Source organism: Eulemur rufifrons, chromosome 27 (genome assembly GCF_041146395.1).
Source record: "Eulemur rufifrons isolate Redbay chromosome 27, OSU_ERuf_1, whole genome shotgun sequence".
Lineage (NCBI taxonomy): Eukaryota > Metazoa > Chordata > Mammalia > Primates > Lemuridae > Eulemur > Eulemur rufifrons.
This window is the reverse complement of record NC_091009.1, coordinates 26,764,228-26,785,985: the sequence shown is the minus strand read 5'-3', so window position 1 is coordinate 26,785,985 and position 21,758 is coordinate 26,764,228. Positions and strand designations below refer to the sequence as shown.

The following is a 21,758-nucleotide window of genomic DNA, read 5'->3' as shown; positions in this document are numbered from 1 at the left end:
GAGACTATTAAAAGGGTACAGAGTCAGAGGTAGGTAGGAGGAATAAGTTTATCCTTGAATTCTTAACCCCCTACCCTAAGTTTGTCACTCCCTCCTATTTCTTGTTCCATTAAGTAGCACCACCATTCATTTCTAATCCTGGGGCTAACTCTTGATTCCTTTCTTTTTTTTCACCACCAACTTTAAGAAAGGAAGTAACCAAATCCAACTCACAAGCAAATACTGTTCCATCTCCAGTATCTTTGTTAATTGTCCACTTTATCAACCCAGCCAGGGCCACCATCAAACGTCACTTATATGATGGCAAGAGCTTCCTTACTGGACTTCCCCATGTATTATTGCCCCAATCTAATCTATTAATAGTCTCCTTACCACACACAGAATTATATTTTTAAAATGTAAATCTGATTGTCACTGCCTTTAAAAAAAAATCTTTCAATAGCGTGGCATGTCTCAGTGCGAGTTGGTTCTTCATATCCCCTGCACACACCGCCTGCAATTGCCCTTCAACACAGAGAGCAAGCACTTTGTTAGCTGTCTACCCACACGCATTCTCGCAGAGGGGAAAAAGCCATGCACGGCTGTGCGCAAGCCGAGCTGCGACGATCCGCCGCCTGTGTCTGTGTCTGGAAGCCCAGGTCCCCCTCGCGCCCGCGCGGAATCCATCGGGCAGCCGAAGCATTGTCCTGTTTTGCTGCTGTACGTGGGTCCCTAAGGTGGGCTCTGGGAGGGAAACTCCTTAGAAACAACGCAAATGGAGAGTAAACAAGACTTTGCCCATGAAGGGGAAGCTGTGGTCAAAAGCCTTTTGTCCCGGAACCCCGGAACCCCGCAGCCCTCCCCAGACAGTGGGCGCGGTGCCCAGCGATTGGTCTCTCTTGTTTTCGCTGCGCTTTTCTTTTATAGCGTTTTTCCTCCAGGTCATATCTGGTCTCTAGATGTGCTTGGGGAGGATGTCGGAGCCTGCCGGGCCGCCGGCGTCCCTTCTCCGCTTCTGCTGCCGAGGAGCCCGGCTGGCGGTTCTGGTGCTGCTCGCGCTGCCGGCGGCCTGGGGTGAGACGCGGGCGGGCGCGGGGAGGCGCCGGGCGGGCGCGGCAGCCGGGGCTCCGCGGGGGACGCGCGCGGCGCGCCGGGCACCCAGGTGCACGGGCATTGCCGCAGGTGGGCTGAGCGCGCGAGAAGGCAGGGCGGTCCGGGATCCCTCTGAGTACCGTAGATCCTCGCTGCCTCTGGGCCAGAGTGGAGTCCCCATCTGCAGGGGTTTGTGTCGTGCCCAGCGCAGAGGAGCGCAGACAGGTTAAATTGGCGCAGCAGGAATTCCTTGCCTTTGTCCGGACTGGCTGTAGCGGAGTGTGGCACGGATCACAGTGAAGAAAGGGGGTTGGAGAATCCGACAAACCTGGGTTCTAATCCCAGAAATTTAACCGTGAGGAAGGTCAATACATCTGTCTGAGTCTGTTTATTCATCTGTAAGATAGGGACTGCTCCCTCTATGTCATGGTGTTGCTACCTAAATGGCATATAGCGTGTCAAGTGCCAAACACAGTACCTGTGACGGAATCAATTTCTATCCTCCAACCATTATCTCTGTGCGTGGCTCCCAAGGGTGTCTAAACAAGCAATCCTAGGGATGCAATTCTCACCTGAAAACCGCTCTGCATCCAAATGGACTCACCCCTCAGCCCAAAACACCGCCACCATCATCACCGTGCACTCAGTTGAGAGCCCACTTTAAGACAGATTTCAGGCCAGGAACTTGGGGGTTAGAAGAGCAAATGAAGCTCCAGAACGCTCAGTGCAACTATTTGCAGGTAGAAGGGACAGGAAAGACGTTTACATATGGCAATTTAGTGCTAAGTGCAGTACAAAATAAAGCCTATTATAACTGTATGGAAATTTTGAGGCCGCATTTTCTTTTCCTCTCTTGTAATGTCAAATAGGTAAACATCTTTTATTAGAACACTTCTCTTACTAGTTTTGGCCTCCCCAGAGCTCTTCCTGGTTGCTTAGACTCCTTAGCAGCATCTCAGTTGAAGTGACAGTCTTGATTATTTTTGTCCAGCCTTTTCCTGACATCTCAGGGTTTGCTCTTCTCTGCCACTAGATATTTTGCATTTATCCTTTGAGTGTTCCTCTCTTCTAAGAGAGTAAGGAAAAAAGAAAACCAAGTTTCCACAAAAGTTATTACTATTTTATCTCCTTAGACAGTAGAAAGTAACCTGTCAGGTGAAGAGATGTGATAAAATTTAAAATTTTATTTTTAGAAGAGAAGCATCCCAAGTGAGTTAAGCAATCTGTTGTCAATATTTAGGTACTGTTGTCATTCTTTCAAGTATGTGGCCCCCTTCTTACTGGAATGTTGTTATAGTTTGCCCATGTTTATTAGGTTACTATTATAAACAATCCCAGGCACTATTAATTACAAAAATAATATTCATTGAGGTTATCACAACAACCTCCAAATATGAAACATCCTAAACTATCTAGTAATTTAGTTGCTGAAGTATTTTAAATTTCAAAAATGCTGTTAGAATGCCTGCAGTGTGCACCATACTCTGGAATTTAAAAGAAGCGTAAGAGTGAGCTATGTCTCCAAAGTGTATGCATATAGAAGTAGGTGGTGGGGTTTTATGAAATCTTAATTAGGAGACTTGAGCTCTGATTTTCCCATCCTCTGCTATTTACTGGCTGGAGTCTTGGACCCAGCAAGTCAACTCACATCCCTGACCCTCAGTGTCCACTTGTATAAAATGAACATAATTGACACTCTGCTCTCTGAGAGGGTTATTGTGAAAATCAGATGTGCATGTGACAGAGTTTTGTAATCTGAAAACCCCCATACATATCTATGAAAGCTTGGCTGAGGAGTCAGACAAGACTACAGGATCACTGAAAAGGGAGAAATCTTACCCCTAAGGACCAGAAAAGGCTGAGTGGAAGGAACATGGCTTTAACAGTACTTAAAGAGTGAATCCCAAAACAAGTTGTATAATTTGATTCATGGGGATATTTATTTTTACATTAAAAAACAGCAGAGAAATTAGGATTATTTTGTTATTATAAGAAATAAGACCCATGAAGTGGAATAGTGTTATTTGAAAGAGCACTTGGATTAGTTGTAAATATATATATATATATTTCAAACCCTAGGAAAATCACTGAAAAAAAGCACAAAAAGAAATATAACTGACATGCTAATAAAGGAGAGAAAATGGAATTATATAAAATGTTCACTTAAAACCATAAAGGGGGAAGAAAAAGCAATGAAAGACAAAAATTGGAACTAAGAACAAAGGCAACAAATAGAAATCTACAAAAATCATGGTAGATATTAAACTGACTATATCAATAATCACTTTAAGCATCCATGATCTAAATTCACCAATTAAAACACAGTGATTGTCAGACTGGATCAAGAAATAAGACCCAGCTATATGTTGTCTCTAATAACCCCACTTTAAATATAAAGACACACATATATTAAAAGTAAATGGATTGATACAGATATACCATGCTAACACTAGTCAAAAGAAAGCAGGAATAGCATATTAATTTCAGACAGAGCACACTTCAGACCAAGAAAAGTTATCAGGGATAAAGAAGGCATTACATAATGCAAAAGGGGTCAGTTCTCAAAGAAGACATAACCATCCTTAACATGTATGCACCTACTGATTGTGAGGCAAAAACTGATAGATCTGCAAGGAGAAATAGATGAATCCATAGTACAGTTGGAGACTCAGAACTCCTTTATCAGAAATAGGCAGATCTAGCAGGCAGAAAGTCAGTAAGGACAAAGTGGAACTCAATAGCACCATCAATCAACTGGGTATAATCGACATATATAGATTACTGCATCCAACAACAGCAGAGTACACACTCTTCTGGGGCTCACATTCAGGGAAGCAGACCACATGCTGAGGTATGCAAACAGCACACTAGTTAGGCACGTCCAGGACAATGTTTAATATAGGGTGGACTCTGGCGCCCTCACCTGGTCTCCCTGTTGAGTCCTGTTCTGTTCTCCCTACCGTGTAAAGATGCAAAGTAGAAAGAAGGGGCGTTGCAATATGCTTTCTGTGCTGGTGATCTATTTCAGTTTACATATGCTCAGATGAGTAGATTTGTGGTTTATTATTTTCTATTTTTACCTAAAATGAACTTCACCTTTGGACAAGTAATTTCAAAAGTGTCCTGCACAAAAATACTGGGTGAAGATATAATAATTCTAATAATGCCAACTCCAGCAGACAAGATGGCAAAATTGAAAATCTCCTCCTCCCTGACAAGGACACATACACATACATGCTTTTTAAAATTTTTTAAAATATATTTTTTAATCTTTTAATTTTTAATTATAATGGATACATAATTGTGTATGGTGGGGGTACATGTGATGCTTTGATACAGGCATTTAATGTGAATTAATCAAATCAGGGTAATTGGGGTATCCATCACCTCAGGCATTTATCATATCTTTGTGTTAGGAACATCCCAATTCCACTCTTTTAGTTATTTTAAAGTATACCCTAACTTATTGATTATAGTCACTTTGTTGTGCTATCGAATATTGTTCATTCTATCTAGGTATCATGTTGAGGTAAGTTCCTTCTATACTCAGTTTTTGGAGAGTTTTTATCATGAAGTGATGTTGAATTTTATTGAATGCTTTTTCAGAATCAATTGAAATGATCATATGGCTTTTGTCCTTCATTCTGTTGATATTATATATCACATTGATTTCCGTATGATGAACCATCCTTGCGTCCCTAGGGTGAATCTCACTTGATCATGATCAATAATCTTTTAAATGTATTCTTGAATTTGGTTTGCTAGTATTTTGTTGAGGATTTTTGCATCTATGTTCATCAGAGCTACGGGCCTGTCATTTTCTTTTTTTGTTATGTCTTTGTTTGGTTTTGGTATCAGGGTGATATAGGCCTCATAGAATGAGTTTGGGAGTATTAACTCCTCCTTGATTTTTTGGAATAGTGTAAGCAGGATTGATATTAGTTCTTCTTTGAATGCTTGGTAGAAGTCAGCAGGGAAGCTATTGTGTCCTCGGCTTTTCTTTGATGGGAGACTTTTTGTTACTGCCTCTATCTTGTTACTTCTTGTTGGTTTATTCAGGTTTTGGATTTCTTCCTGGTTCAATCTCAGTAGATTGTATGTGTCTAGGAATTTATCCATTTCTTCTAGGTTTTCCAATTTATTGGCATATAGTTGCTCATTGTAGTCTCTAATGATCCTTTGGATTTCTGCAGTATCAGCTGTAATTTCTCCATTTTCATCTCTGATTTCATTTATTTGGGTCATCTTTTTTTATTAGTCTGGCTAAAGGTGCGTGAATTTTGTTTATCTTTTCAAAAAACCAACTTTTTATTTTGTTGATCTTTCGTATTTTTCTGTTTCAATTTCATTTATTTTTGCTCTGATCTTTATTATTTATTTTCTTCTACTATTTTTTTGTTGGATTTTGTCTTGTTATTCTAGTTCTTTGAGATACATCATTATTTGAAGCTTTTCTACTTTTTTGATGAAGGCACTTATTGCTATAAACTTTCTTCTTATTATTGTTTTTGTGTATCCCATAGATTTTGACATGTAGTGTTTTCATTTTCATTGGTTTCAAGAAATTTTTTAATTTTTTTCTTAATCTCTTCACTGACCCACTGGTCATTCAGGAACATATTTTTTAATTTCCATGGGTTTGTGTAGTTTCCAATGTTCTCTGTTACTGATTTGTAGTTTTGCTCCATTGTGACCAGAGAAAATCTTTGATACGATTTCAATATTTTTGAATTTTTTAAGGCTTGTTTTGTGGCCTAACATGTGATCTATCTTTGAAAATGATCCATGAGCTGAGAACGTGTATTCTGCAGCTGTTACATGAAACGTTCTGCAAATATTTATTAGGCCCACTAAGTCTATAATGCAGATTAAGTCCAATGTTTCCCTGTTGATTTTCTGTCTGGATGATCTGTCCAATGCTGAAAGTGGAGTGTTTAGGTCCCCAATGATTATTGTATTGTGGTTCAATACAATGTGGCTCTCTCTCTTTAGCTCTGATAATATTTGCTTTATATATCTGGGTGCTCCAGTTCGTTGCATAAATATTTAGAATTGTTATGTCCTCTTGCTGCATTGTCCCCTTTATCATCATATAATGACCTTCTTTGTCTCTTTTTACAGTTTTTGTCATGAAATCTATTTTAACTTATAGAAGTATAGCTACTCTTGCTCTTTTTTTGTTTCCATTTGCCTGGAATACCTTATTCCATCCCTTTATTTTCAGGCTCTATGTGTCTTTGTAGGTGAGGTGGGTTTCTTGTAGACAAAATATCATTAGGTCATGGTTTTTTAATCTATTCAGCCACTCTGTCTTTTGATTGGAGAGTTTAGTCCATTCACATTCAATTTCATTATTGATACGTAAGGTCTTACCACTGCCATGGTGTCATTTGATTTCTGGTTCTTTTGTGGTCCTTTATGTCTTCCTTCCTTCCTGTCTTCCTTTGTTAAAGGTGATTTTCTCTGGTGGTATGTTTTAATTTCCTGCTTTTTACTTTTTGCATACATGCTTTTTGTCAGAGTCATTAAGAGGAAGAAATGCTGTTAGTCTAATCACAACTGGCCAAAAAATTGACAAAAACAAACAATCTAAAAAGTATCAAGAAGACTAGTTGAAAAACAGCTTTTACATTCACTAACAGAGAAACTCACTGTGACTGTATTTTGTCCCTCCAGATGTTAGTTAATGATCATACTAAGTCATCATGATTAGCAAAGCATTTAAAATGTTAATTTCATCTGCATCACATTTGTTTAAATTTCTATTTATGCATATAATTTATGTAATACATTTGTGTACTTATATAATTTATAACTTTATATTTTTAAAAGTGCATGATTTTTTTTCTGATAGAGATGCTTAAGCAAAGCATGTGCAGGTCCCTTTCTTAAAGAGTACGATATACAGAATGAGCAGCAGAGTGTATTTCAGGTTGACCACTTATATTTGGACAGATATAGAAGTGATGATGTGTTAATTGTGCATATATTACAGAATAAATCAATCTTTCTTGAATGGAAGGCTTGTATCAGGAGTATGTGAAAGTGGGCTGACTCATCCAAGACAAAAACCACAATGAGATAACAATATTTACCCACTAGAATGGCTAAAATTAAAAAGACTGACCATACCAAGGGTTAGCAGTCAGCTGAAGTAACTGGAAATAAAATATGCTGCTAATTGGCAGGTAAACTAATAACAATCACTTTAGAAAACAGTTTGGCAGTTTCTTAAAAAGTTAGACACACACCTATCATATGACTCAGCATTTCATTCTTAGGTTTTTACCCAAGAGAAATGAAATCCTATGTCCACGCAAAGACTTGTACATGAATTTTCATAGCAGTTTCATTTGTAATAGCCAACAGCTGGACACAATCCAAATGTCCTTCAGCAGGTGAAATTAAATCTACTGGACCTTAAGGGGCTTAGCTGTGTCTAGTATTTAATTTGAAATATGTATCAGAAAAATACACGCTGTCATAAAGTGAAGTGTAGCTTTACTTGTTGAGCTTTGTCTGCTTTCTCCTTGTGCTGAAATGATTGATTTGGCAACAGAGTTCCAACAGTCTCGACGGGTACCGAGGGCCAGAGAGGAGGCTTGTCATCCCGCTAGGTCTAGGTGCACCACCGAGACCAAAGATCGATGGTAAAATGCGTGAGTCCATCTTGCTACACGAGAGAAAGACAAATGAGGGTAGGATAAACGAAGCCTAAGCACAGGCACTTCCTGATCAACTAAGGAAAGCTGTGAACTGGAGTTTCTTCTTCAGTGAAAGATGATATAAATAGCTGAATTGCCTCCAAAATAGCAGGGACTGTTTAATAGGTGGAGGCTGATTTTTTATCTTTCAAAAAGAGCTCATTTCTAAGGTCTCTTATAAAGGAATAAACCCTTTGCCATTATTGAAGAGTTCCTTTTCTTTTGCTTTTTTAAAAAATCATGTCTATGAAGAACACTGGAGAGAAAGAGGCAATAGCGTAGAAGGTTCTCCATTAACGCTGTTTCTTTGGTCTTAATCTCCATCCAGGTCAATGCAGTGCCCCAGCCCAGCTCCCGTTTGCTAAGCCTACCAAACTAACCGATGAGTCTGAGTTTCCTATTGGGACATCTCTGAAGTATGAATGCCGCCCTGGCTATTACGGAAGACCGTTTTCTATCACCTGCCTGAAAACCTTGGTCTGGACAGATGCTACGGACAGATGCAGACGTAAGTAACACTGGACTGAGAACTCCCTTGTGTCAGTCAAATATCTGTAAGATGTCATTCAATTTGTTCAAATTTTGGACCTGAGACACATATAACAATAAGTTTGCCCAAAGAACAGTGCAGGTGAGAGTTATTCTTGTAGATCACATCTTTTACTGCGTTGACTTCCTGGCACCTTCATTACAAGTTCGTTTCATGAGAAATAACCATCACAGGCATGACTGAGGGAAAAATCCCTATTTTTTAGGGGTCTCCCATTTTCAGGACTAAAATTAAGTAATGAATAACTCAGACAAGAAAGAGAACTAGAATGGAAAACTAGGAGATAAGACAATCTCAGGCTTTGATATCTTTGAATTACACTGGTTGAATTACAGAGTATAACATTTTGGTAATAAACAAAGTTCACATTTTTCTGGGAGGCATAATGTGGTTATGAGACAGATCTGGATGGGGAGATTTTTTGAAAGTGGTGCTTAGTAGGCAGCTGATCCTGAGGCAGTCTGGTGAGGTTTCTCAAGGTGCAAAACTCTGTGGAATCATCAGAACTGCATATGCTCTTCAGTAAGCTACAGGCAGGTTGGTACTTTATGTACCAAAAAAAGTTTGGATTACCCTACCTGGCTCCAAAATTCTGTTTTCTTTCTCACAGGTAGATCATGTAACAGTCCTAAAGATCCTGTGAATGGCATGGTGCATGTAACCAAAGACATTCAGTTTGGATCCACAATCAGTTTTTCTTGTAATAAAGGGTGAGTTGGAAAAAACATCTCTTGGTTCAAGAATTCTAGGACAGGCCGGGCGCGGTGGCTCACACCTGTAATCCTAGCACTCTGGAAGGCCAAGGCAGGAGGATCGCTTGAGGTCAGGAGTTCGAGACCAGCCTGAGCAAGAGCGAGACCCCCATCTCTACTAAAAATAGAAAAAAAATTAGCCAGTCAACTAAAAATAAAAATAAAAAAATATTAGCTGGTTGTGGTGGCTCGCACCTGTAGTCCCAGCTACTCAGGAGGCTGAGGCAGGAGGATCAATTGAGCCCAGGAGTTTGAGGTTGCTGTGAGCTAGGCTGACACCACAGCACTCACTCTAGCTCAGGCAACAAAGCAAGACTCTGTCCCCCCCCCCCCCAAAAAAAAAAAGAATTCTAGGACAGTAATACTACCTTCTAGTCACATCTCAGAAAGAACAACTAGGCTATTACCACCTACTTTTAAAAGGCTTGGACATGGTTGTTTAACTCCTGATTGAAATGAACAAAGGTATGATATGATTAGGGGTAAAATCTGTATCCTTGCTGGAAACCACAGCAGTGAATATAAGAACAGTGTGGCATTCACTGGGAGGGAAGAAAGAAACTGGTGGAAAAGTGTGGTCAAAGCACACAAACAGCCTTAACCCAGAGTAAACATTGCTAGAAGCAATGGAAGCCATGGAGCAGTTGTGTTAGAGAATAAATCTTAATGTTAAAGCTCTATCAGTTTGCTAGGGCTGCCATAACAAAGTACCTCAAAATGGGGGTCTTAAAACAAAAGAAATTTATTCTCTCAAAATTCTGGAAACTAGAAATCCAAAATCAAGGTGTTAGCAGGACCATGCTTTCTCCAAAGCTCCTAATGGAGAATCCTGCCTTACCTCTTTCAGCTGTGGTAGCCCCAGGCCTTCCTTGGCATGTGGCAGCATAACTCTAATTTCTGTCTGTGTTGTCACATGGCCATCTTCCCTCTGTGTCTGTGTCTTCACATGGTGTTCTCCTCTCTGTGCTTGTCTAGGTCCAAAGTTCTCTGTTTTTATAAGGACACTAGTCATATTGGATTTGGGCCCATCTGAATTACCTCACCTTAATTGATTACATCTACAATGACTCTATTTCTGAATCAGATCACATTCACAGAGACTGGGGGTTAGGACTTCAACATACACTTTTGGGGAAGCAATTCAATCTGTAACAGAGCCCTCTTCGAAAATGTCAAGCATAAAGTACTCACAGGGCCCAGTCCTGCTGTTGATGCTCACCCTTGCTCAGTACACAGTGGAGGCACTGCCTCAATCACATTCTTAATGTGAACAGCTAAGCCAGTTAGAAATATGGGCTAAATTTGTGCTGCTACACAGGCAACCAAAGAAAAAAATTGATAAATTGGACTTCAAAAAAATTAAAAACTTTTTTGCTTCAAAGGACACTATCAACAAAGTGAAAAAACAACCCACAGCATAGAAAACATAATTGTAAATCATAGCTCTTATAAGGGTCTTGTATGCAGAATATATAAACAGAGCTCTTAAAACTCAACAATAAGAAGACAAATAACCCAATTTAAAAATGGGCAAAGGATTGAAAAGACATTCCTCCAAAGAAAATATTCAGATGACCAATAAGCACATGAAAAGATGCTAAACATCACAATTATTAGGGAAATGCAAATTTAAACCACAGAGAGAGAGAGAGGGATGAGCTACAGAACACAATGACTAAACTGAAAAATTCCTTAGAGAGTTTCAACAGAAGGAACAGGGAAAGAAAAAGTGACAGAAAGCTTTTTTAAAGAAATAGTGCCAAAAAATTCCTAAATCTAGAGAGGGACAAGAACATTCAGATACATGAAGCCAAAAGAACCCCAAAAAGATCAAATATAAAGAGATCTTTACCAAGACACATTATAATAAAATAATTCTCAGAAGACAAAGAGTAAATTTGAAAGCAGCAAGAGAAGCACAACCTATCACATTCAAAATAACATCTGTAAGACTATCAGCAGATTTCTAAGCAAAACACTTGTAGCCAGGAGAGAGAAGGATGATATATTCAAAATGACGGGAAGAAAAAAAAAAAACAAAAACCTGCCAACCTAGAATACTATACCCAGCAAGGCTATTCTTCAGAAACGACAGAGAGACAGATTTTCCCAGACAAACAAAAAAAGCTGGAGTTAATCACCGCTAGACCTTCCTTTTAAGACAATGATAAAGGGAATTTTTCTAGTTGAAATGAAAGGTACTAACTAACAACCTGAGAACATATGAAAGTATATAACTCACTATAAAGGTAAGAATATAGTCAAATCCAGAATATACCTCTACTGCAATGGTGATGTATAAATCACTTTTAATTGTAGTATAAAGGTTAAAGGACAAAAGTATTAAAAATAACCATAGCTACAATTTATTAATGGATAGGTAATATACAAAAGATGTAAATTGTCACATCAATAATGTAAAATGTAGGGGGAAGAGAAGTTAAAATGTAGGGTTTTATATGCATTAGTTAAGTTGTTATCAACTCAAAATAGACTTATAATAACTATAAGATATTTTATGTAAGCTTCATGGTAACCACAAAGAAAAGACCTGTAGTTGATATACAAAAGCTAATGAGAAAGGAATCAGAGCATAGCATTACACACACAAGAAAACCCATCAAAGCACAAAGGACAACAGCAAGAGGAAAAAAAAAGGAAACAAATGAACTAAGAAACTATCAGAAACCAATTAACAAAATGGCAGTAGTAACTTCTTACCTATCAATAATTACTTCAATGTAAATAGATTAGATTATCCAACCAAAAGACATAGAGTGGCTGAATAGCTTTAAAAAAAAAAAGATCCAATTACATGCTGCCAAAAGAAACACAGCTTTAAGGACACACATAGTCTGAAAGCAAAGGGATAGAAAAAGATTACAAGAAAATGGAAATCAAAACAGAGCAAGAGTGGCTAAACTTATATTTAGATTAAATTGACTGTAAGTCAAAAACTATCACGAAATACAATGGTCATTGTGTAACAATAAAGAGGTCAATTAATCAAGAGAATATATCAATGTAAATTCTTTTGCACCTAATATCAGAGCACCTAAATATATATAGCAAATACTAACAGAACTGAAGGGATAAATAGACAGCAATACAATAAAAGTGGTGGACTTGAATAACTCACTTTGAACAATACTAGATCATTCTGACATAAAATCAATAAGGAAACAACAGTCTTGAGCAATACCATATACCGAATATATATAGAACATTCCACCCAATAGCAGCGAATACACATGCTTTTCAAATGCACATGGAACACTCTCCAGAATAGATCATAGGTTAGGCTACAAATTCTTCTTAACAAATCAAGAAAATTAAAATCTCATATCAAGCACCTTTTCCAAACACAATGGTATGAAACTAGAAATCAATAACAGGAGGAAAATTAGAAAATTCACAACATTGTGGAAATTAAACAACACGTTCCTGAACAACCAATGGGTCAAAGAAGAAACCAGAAGAGAAGTCCAAAATATTTTGAGACAAATGAAAATAGAAATACAATATACCAAAACTTATGAAATGTTGCAAAAGTAGTTCTAAGAGGAAAGGTTATAGTAATGAACACCAACATTAAGAAAGAAAAAGTTCTCAAAAAACAACATAACTTTACACCTCAAGAAACTAGTAAAAGAAGAACAGACTCAGCTCAAAGTCAACAGAAGGAAGGAAATAATAAGTAGTAGAGCATAAATAAATGAAATAGAGACTAGAAAAACATAGAAAAGATCAATGAAACTAAAAGGTGTTTTTTAGAAAAGATACAAAATTGACAAACTGTTAGCTAAACTAAGCAAAAAAAGAGAAGACTCAAATAAATTAAATTATAAATGAAAGAGGAGACATTACAACTGATACTACAGAAATACAAAGGCTTATAAGACACTACTATGAACACTTACACACCAACAAATTGGATAACCTAGAAGAAATGGATAAATTCTTAGAAACATATAATTTTCCAAGACTGAATCATGAAGAAATAGAAAATTTGAACAGACCAATAATTAATTAGAAGATTGAATCAGGAATCAAAAAAAAAATGTATACATGTGAAAGGTTCCCTGCACTCAAGAAGCTTATTATATCTTTTTGAAAAATGAAGCTTGTAGGAAATAACTATGATTGACCTTAGATTTATAAAAAAGTGTGTCCTAAGGTAATAAAGAAGATAAATAAGAATAAGGAAGATAAAGAAGATAAATCCCATCCTGTTGAGAAGGCATGAAGAAGAAAGTAAAAAATTCCCAAGAAGAATGGGAAATTTTGGAAAGTGACATATAGGGCTTTGAGAGGTGGAAAATGTCCTTCTGAATTCTCCAAGATTGTAATCTCTGGGAAGTGGCAATTTGAGCAGGTGGACGACCTGTGTGTTTAGAATATAACATTCCTTATTCTCTGCCTCCAGATTCCGTCTCGTTGGTTCCTCCTCTGCTGCATGCATCATCTCAGGCAATACTGTCACTTGGGATGATGAAACACCTATTTGTCAGAGTGAGTTGAAATATTCCTTTCCATTCCTTTTACCAATAAGTTCTAATCTCCTCTGGAATTATAAAAATTTTAATCAAATTCCTTTTATGCAGTCTGTCCTTCTGACAGCTGAAGACAGTAATGTTTTCAAAATTCCTATGAGGACAGCCGGGTATGGTTGGTCATGCCTGTAATCCTAGCACTCTGGGAGGCTGAAGTGGGAGGATTGCTTGAGCTCAGGAGTTCAAGACCAGCCTCAGCAAGAGCGAGACCCCTTGGGAGACTGAGGAAGGAGGATCCCTTGAGCCTAGGAGCTTGAGACAAGCCCAGGCAACATAGCAAGACCCCGTCTCAAAAAAGAAAGAAAGAAAAGAAAATAATGAATGTAAAAATAGTTACAGTTTAGTGACTTGTTAGATTTTTCTTGTTTAGTATTTAAATTCACTATTATTTAACTTGTTTTCCCTTTTTGCAGGAATTTCCTGTGAGCCACCCCCAGCCATCGCCAATGGAGATTTGATCAACAATGGAGAATATTTTGAGTACGGAGTGGTGGTGACCTATCGCTGCAAACCTGGGAAGAGAGGGGAAAAGGTGTTTGACCTTGTGGGTGAGGCCTCCATATACTGCACCAGCGAGGACGATCAAGTCGGCGTCTGGAGCGGGTCTCCCCCTCAGTGCATTATACCTAATAAGTGCACGCCTCCACACGTGGAGAATGGAATCATGGTATCTGACAACAGAAGCTTGTTTTCCTTAAATGAAGTTGTGGAGTTCAGGTGTCAGCCTGGCTTTGTCATGAAAGGACCCGCCAGAGTGCAGTGCCAGGCCCTGAACAAATGGGAGCCAGAGCTGCCCCGCTGCTCCAGGGGTGAGTGTGCCTGAGGCCTGGAAGGGTCTACAGATTGCATGAGTTGTTGGAGGGTCAGGAGGTCAGTGTTTGTTCCAAGGGAGGGATGTGTGGTGAGCAGGGTGGGGGAGGAAATCTTCTTGGGGGGGAAACAGGAAATTAAGAATGCATGTGTGTTTATACATGTGTGTACCTGCTCATGTGCTCAAATTGAGAAGCAACGATAAATCTTGGCAAGGAATGTGATGTTTCCTTAGAATTCTCATAAACAGGTCTATCCATTACTCTTGAGCATAATAATTGCTAATATGTAATGAGTGATTCCTCTAGTCAGGCACCATAATACAGGCTATGTGTGCATTTAAGTCTTAAAGCTATGAGGTAGTCACTATTCTTTCCGTGTTTTGCAGAGAAAATGCGTCTTAGAGAGAGGTTAGATAACTTTCCAATGTGAAACAGACACTAATCTGCAGACTAAAACTGGAAGCCAAGACTGTCTGACTCCAGAGCCTTGGCTCTGCCAGTCAGCATCGAGTCAGGAAACCAAAATCCAGTCTAGGGGCTCAGACCTGTAATCCCAAGGCTTTGGAAGGCAGTCAGGAGGATCATTTGAGTCCAGGAGTTTGAGACCAGGCTGGGCAACATAGCGAGACCCCATCTCTACAAAAATGAGAAAAATAAGCAAGGCATGGGCGCACGCATGCGTAGTCCCAGCTACTTGGGAGGCTGAGGTGGGAGGATCACTCGAGCCCAGAAGTTCAAGGCTGTAGTGAGCTATGATCGTGCCAATGCATTCAAGCCTGGGTGACAAAGCGAGACCCCATCTAAAAAAAAAAAAAAAAAAAATCCCTCAAATCAGTCTGGATCATTCAAGGAGTGGGAAATTTCATCAGGGGAAGCTGCTGCTACTCCTGGGCTAGACTGCAATAAACCTCCCTCATGCTGAAATGGCCACCCCTGCTGCTGAGCAAGCACCTCCTTGAACCCTGCTAATGCTGCAAAAGCCACCACTACTGCCAGAATATAACTGATCCTGCTGAAGCCAGACTCATTGGCATGGCTTTGGTTCTCTTTCCCTAGTATGTCAGCCGCCTCCAGAAATCCCACACGGTGAGCATACACCAAGTGACAAGGACAACTTTTCGCCTGGACAGGAAGTGTTCTACAGCTGTGAGCCCGGCTATGAGCTCACAGGGGCTGCTTCTCTGCGCTGTACACCCCAGGGAGACTGGAGCCCGGGAGCCCCGACCTGTGCAGGTGCCTAGACTCTCGTTGGGTTTCCAAACCACTCTCTTTCCCCCTCACATGGGAATCTTATTCCTGTTTTGTTTTGTTCCTCCTAGTGAAATCCTGTGATGACTTCCTGGAACAACTCCCTAATGGCCGGGTGCTAGTTCCTCTTAATCTCCAGCTTGGGGCGAAGGTGTCCTTCATTTGTAATGAAGGGTGAGTATGAGCTTGCCTCACCTGCTGGGCATTGAAATTAGGATTTGGAACTAGTCCAAGAAAGGGAGGTTTGGTGTGGCTTGAATATATATATGTGTGTGTATATATAGATATATACACACACACATTCATACATACACACCTGCACACACACATATATATATTCACAGAGATAACTTTTGAAAGTGTATGTAGGAAGAGAAGGAACACGTAGAACTAATAACATGAGATATGAAGAAGAACCTGAGACATACATTAAATGGCAAGTTCAAAGGCAAATATATATAGGTGACACATTAAGTGAAAAAAAATTATATTTTCCAAGCTGGAAGGAATATACAAGTAATTTGGAGAGTCCCAGAAAAAAAATCTGATATGTAATGAAAAGCTTATTACAAATAGCTAATTTCATTTAACAATCATTTCAGGGATTTTTTTTTTTTAAATCATCAATAGTGAAATACATAATGACAGTGAAATTGTAAAAATAAACATTTTTTAAAATCCAATCATATATTATCTGGTAAGTAATGGGCTGTGGGCTCTGAAATGGGACCATGATGGCTGATGTTCGTACTCTGGGGAAGGCCATGAACTTGTTTATGTGAATCTAGTGTTCTTCACAGGGGTGCATATCCCTACGTGGGAGCTATCAGGCATGGGCAAAAAAACACATGCTCTGGAAATGTTCCAAAGAATCCTTGGTGGGCTCCAAATACCAGCACCCAGTAAGATTTAGGCGGGCATCAGGGTTCACATAAAGAATTTTGGATGATTTCATACAAAAGCCATCTCTGTTCTTTCCTTTTTTCTCCTGGAATATTCAAACTTACTCTTTGATAGCCCAGCATGCTGTTGTGAGCCCTCTTCACAGCCATCACAAATGTAGGGACAAAAGGACAGTCTGTGTTCTCGTGCCAGTTACTCTCCACAGTTCAGTGCAAACCGGGAGCTGTTTTACTTGCTGTTCCAGGGTCAGAGTTAGCAGGATGCTACAGCAGAAAACTGGCTTTCCAGTAATGACAAAGTGTAGATCTATCAGGGTCGTCAGTGAGACTGAGTCTGGGTCCAGGGTCAAGGAGACGGCGCCTATGCCATGACTGCCTTCCTCACTGCAAGCTAGAACTATCGTGTGACCAAGTCACCATGCTTTGGCATTCTATATTGCTCCCTTACTGGAGGCTGAGATTTTTCCAGAATGATGTGGCCTCTGCATCTCTGCCACCTGCTGGTTTCAGATCCTCAGGATCCTGAGGTTTTTGGCTGCCTCAGAGTGTGAATTCAGTGGCCTTTTGACTGAAACAACTCACCTATTTACTACCATTTTCTTCTTCAGGTTTCGATTAAAAGGAAGTTCCGCTAGGCATTGTGTCTTGGTTGGAATGCAAAGCCTTTGGAATAGCAGCATTCCTGTTTGTGAACGTGAGTAAAAGGAGCAACATTTCAGGCCAATCTTGCTCCTTAATCTGTTTACTATTTTGATCGATGGCTTCCCCCAGTGTGGTTCTTCTATTTTCTAGTCTGTATTATTGCTTATTTTAATAATATCTTGGTGTGAGTCAATGTGTGCATCACATCTGATCAGTCTCTCTCATTTTGAATTCTGTGTTCTGTTGTGATAAATCCTATGGCAGCTTGCTTCTAGGTCAGGGGAGATTAGACAATGTGAAGCTTTGACAAATTTTCTTCCTTCCTTCTGTCCTCAGTCCATCCTTCTCTCACTCCCCTGTTCCTTCCTTTCTTCCTTCTGTCTAGTTTTGCTCCCTCATCAAGGTGCAGTCACTCTGTGATGTGTATATATTTGCTAATACACAAGTATTAAATGTGCATTTAGTCAATTCATTATTTATTGAGCACATACTATGTGCTGGAGTTATAGCAATGAACAAGATGAGCTAATTCCTTGTCTGTCCCCATGTTGTTTATACTCAGGTGGAGAGATGGACAAGAAAAAAAATAAACAAATTAAATGCTATGGAGATGATAGATCTGAGCACAGAGGAATGAGGGAAAAGTAGGGATTAACATTAGACAGGGTAGGTGGTTTGATTCCTTAAACTCTCAAAACTTGTCCCTAAATAAATTATGCTGAGAGATCCATAAATAATGAGTTGATTTTAAAAAATGAGTCTCATGTTCAGAGTCACTACTGATTTCTCCTAATCTACCCATTTATGTTTTCCCCAATAGAAGATAGGACTTTGCTTCATTTCTTGATGCTAAAGATTGGAAAATATCAGCTTTTTTAACAATCAATTTTTACTAAACTATTTACCTTGCTAGAAATCTACTTGGACATCTTATGGTGCTTTTCATAATAAAACTTTATAAGAACACAAATTATATACATTAATACATCCTTGCTGTCCAAGAAACCCAGTGCTCCTTGAAGTAACATGGCACACGATGTTCTACTGTGCTATATTACAGTTCAGTTACTGATTGCACTACTCCGACTTTTTCTTATTTTTCACAACCCTTACTAGTTGAAGTAGCTTCTTCCAAATTCCAACCCTAATTAAAAATACCAATTTGAAGTAAGGAGGGGAGTAATCTAAACAAATAAGCAGATGCTAGAAAAAATTAACAATTTGAAGCTTGTCAGAAAGTAAAGAGAGAAAACAAATCATAAACAGACCTAGAAATTTTAAAAAGCAAAGGAGTATGAAACCATTTAGAGTTTTTTTTACAATGACTTTTGCATGTTTTAACTCATCGTGACAGTGCTAAGGTAGTGATTAGATTAACAGTCAATATAAATAAGTGATCAAGGAAAGGTTTCATCTATTTAGGGTGATTGGCACACAGGCATACATTTTAGAAATACTTCCTGGGAATGGAAGGCCCTTGGAGGACAAAGACTTTGTTTGTGCTACTCAGCACTCTGTCCCCAGGGCTCTGATGAGTGGCTGACACAGAATAAATGCTGAATTAATCTGTGGTGACTGAATGAGTCACCCTTTAAAATGGCAATTTTTCTTCTTTAAAAGTTGTGGTACTTAATTAAAGGTGTAAAGTTTCCAGAAAACTTAACTATCTGGAAGATAAAGGGTAGGCAAATTCCTTTTTGTACGATTGCAAGAAACTTTGATGGAGATCTCATTTCATTTGGTCCATCTCTTCAAAAGCTTAATGTCTACTGTCATCTCTTAGCTTTTTTGAAACAGCACCAATCATGGCATCCTGTGATTGTAGAATACCTCTGATAAAAACTCCCTGATGAAACTTAAGAGTTCTTGCCTTCTTTTCAGCAATCTTTTGTCCAAGTCCTCCAGCTATCCTTAATGGGAGACACACAGGAAAACCTCTGGAAGTCGTTCCCTTTGGAAAAGCAGTAACTTACACATGCGACCCCCACCCAGACATGGAGACGACCTTCGACCTCATCGGGGAGAGCACCATCCGCTGCACAAGTGACCAAGAAGGGAACGGGATTTGGAGCAGCCCCGCCCCTCGCTGTGGACTTCCGGGTTAGTGCACTTTTCCCCACATCTCAAATGGGTTCAGAATATCTAAACCAGGCCCTCTCCATATTTCTGTAATTACAATGTGGTATTTATAATACTTGTGCACCTGACACAATTAAATGCCAAACCAATAATAAATGGTTCCAAGATATGTCAACACATAAGATTCTGATGACCTTTGCACCTGGAGGGCTGGTGAAAAGGGAGGGAAGTGGTGGATGGTGGGAGTGTCCTTAATTAGAATTAGAAAAAAAAAATTTCAAACCATAAGAATTGAAAACAAATACCTATGAATCTTAGCTAGTGTAAGCTATACCATCTTCACAGATTTTGGAGGGAAGCACAGGCCAGGAGGAAGCAAAGTCAGGCAAAATCTATTTTAATTACCTATTTGTCCTGAGATCCCTGTGTATTCTTTTTGAAAATTGGGCTGCATTATCGACACACCACAAAGACTCCCTTAGCCCTCTTGGACTAAGTTCTAAATTAAAATAAGGTTTAGCCCCACACAAGTTTTAGCCCTTGCAGTCTTCCTACTTTGGTGGAAAGAAAAAGCAAAGGGGAAAAAGCAAAATAAAGAGACTGTGAATTTCTAAGATCCGGAGAAGCTTGATTAAGACATCCAATCCCCTAAGACACCCACCTTCAGGAAGTGAAGACAGGAAGGAGGAAGTAAGTTGTAGAAGGGATCCTAGTCCTGGCAAAATACACTGACCAGTGGGGAATTCTAAGAGAGAAGAGCTGTTCTAAAAGGAAAGGGACCTTCAGGTGTGGTGGTGCACACCTGTAGCTCCAGCTACTCCAAAGGCGGAGACGGGAGGATGGCTTGGGCTCAGGAGTTCAAGGCTTTAGTGAGCTATGATCACACCTGTGAATAGCCACTGAACAGTTTGGGAAATATATAGAGGCCCTATCTCTAAAAGTAATAACAATAATAAAAGGAAAGGAAAGGACAGGACAGGACAGGAAAGGAAAGGGAATGAGTACTAGTCACTCAGAAGCCATTTTTGTCCTCTCTCTCCCATCCAACACTCTTGGGCACCTATGAACCTATTTACAATGCAATACCTAGATTTACCAAATCGAGGGACAGAGGCAATCTTCTAAGTTCTATGATGCCTAGAAGAATTTCTCCTGCATTTTCTTCTCAAATTTTTATGGTTTCATGCCTCACATTTAAGTCTTTTATCCATCTTAAATTAATTTTTTTATATGGCAAGAGACAGGGTTTCTGTTTCATTCTTCTGCATGTGGCTATTCAGTTTTCCCAGCACCATTTATTGAATAGGGCTTCCTTTCCCAGTGTATGTTGTTGTCTGCTTTGTCGAAGATCAGTTGGTTGTAGGCAGATGATTTTATATCTGAATTCTCTATTCTGTTCCATTGGTCTATGTCTCTACTTTTATACCAGTATTATGCTGTTTTGGTTACCATATCCTTATAATATAATTTGAGGTCAGGTAATGTGATGCCTCCAGATTTATTCTTTTTGCTTCAGATTGCTTTGGGCATTCGGGCCCTTTTTTGTTCCACATGAACGATAGAATTATTTTTTTTAGATCTGTGAAATATGACGTTGATATTTTGATGGGAATTGGGTTGACTCTGTAAATCACTTTAGGCAGTATGGACATTTTAACAATGTTGAAATCTACCAATCCGTGAGCATGAGGTATTTTTCCATTTTTTTTTTTTTTTGTCACATCTGCAATTTCTTTCATCATGTTTCCTAGTTCTCCTTGTAGAGATCTTTCACCTCCTTGGTTAAGTATATTCCTAAGTATTTTATTTTCTCTGTACCATGTGAATGGTATTGAGTCTTTGATTTGACTCTCAGCTTGACTGTTATTAGTCTATAGCAATGCTAATGCTTTTTCTGCATCTATTGAGATGATCATCTGATCTTTGTTTTGATTTTTTTTCATCAGAACCCCATTTTGAGACTGCAGCTCTAATCTATTTGCTAGATTTTAGACTGGAGACCTGCCAGGTCAACATCATGTGTGATTTGGCCTGAAATGGTAGGTTTCAGTCATGATATAGACTCCTTGAACTAGAAGCTAGTAGAGCCGATATTCAAGCTCTAAGATAGCAAGAAAATAGGCAATTTGGTTGATTTCCTGTAAAGATGCTTTAAAAAAAGACAAAATTTTATACTGAGAAAAATTATTTAATTATGGTCAAGAGATGAAAAATTGTTTTGTAAGTTTTCTTCCAGGGAATTCTCTGGGTGCAGAATTAGCTCTAGGATGACTTTTACTCTTTGAATGATAATTGGAAGGGAGGTGGAGAACTGCTAAAACAGAAGCTAAAAGAGAAGGTGTTGCCAAAATCAAGTGAAAATGATTCCTAGTTTTCCAAGCATACATATTTTTCTGATTTCATTTTTCTTGAATTCAAATTCTTGAGCCTAAAGCTAATGGGCCA

At 39.1% G+C, this 21,758-nt stretch overlaps 1 protein-coding gene across 1 annotated transcript in view; it reads left to right on the top strand.

Moving 5' to 3' along the window:
- Positions 1-953: 953 nt before the first annotated feature.
- The window catches only part of LOC138375702 (complement receptor type 1-like), a 77,780-nt gene continuing 56,975 nt past the window's right edge, over positions 954-21,758 (top strand). Inside the window, exons 1-9 of the mRNA XM_069459495.1 lie at positions 954-1,053; positions 8,104-8,287; positions 8,940-9,035; positions 13,504-13,589; positions 14,044-14,439; positions 15,499-15,675; positions 15,762-15,864; positions 17,201-17,286; positions 19,116-19,334. Coding sequence (XP_069315596.1) covers positions 954-1,053; positions 8,104-8,287; positions 8,940-9,035; positions 13,504-13,589; positions 14,044-14,439; positions 15,499-15,675; positions 15,762-15,864; positions 17,201-17,286; positions 19,116-19,334 — 1,447 coding nt within the window. The remainder of the gene's footprint in view (positions 1,054-8,103; positions 8,288-8,939; positions 9,036-13,503; positions 13,590-14,043; positions 14,440-15,498; positions 15,676-15,761; positions 15,865-17,200; positions 17,287-19,115; positions 19,335-21,758) is intronic.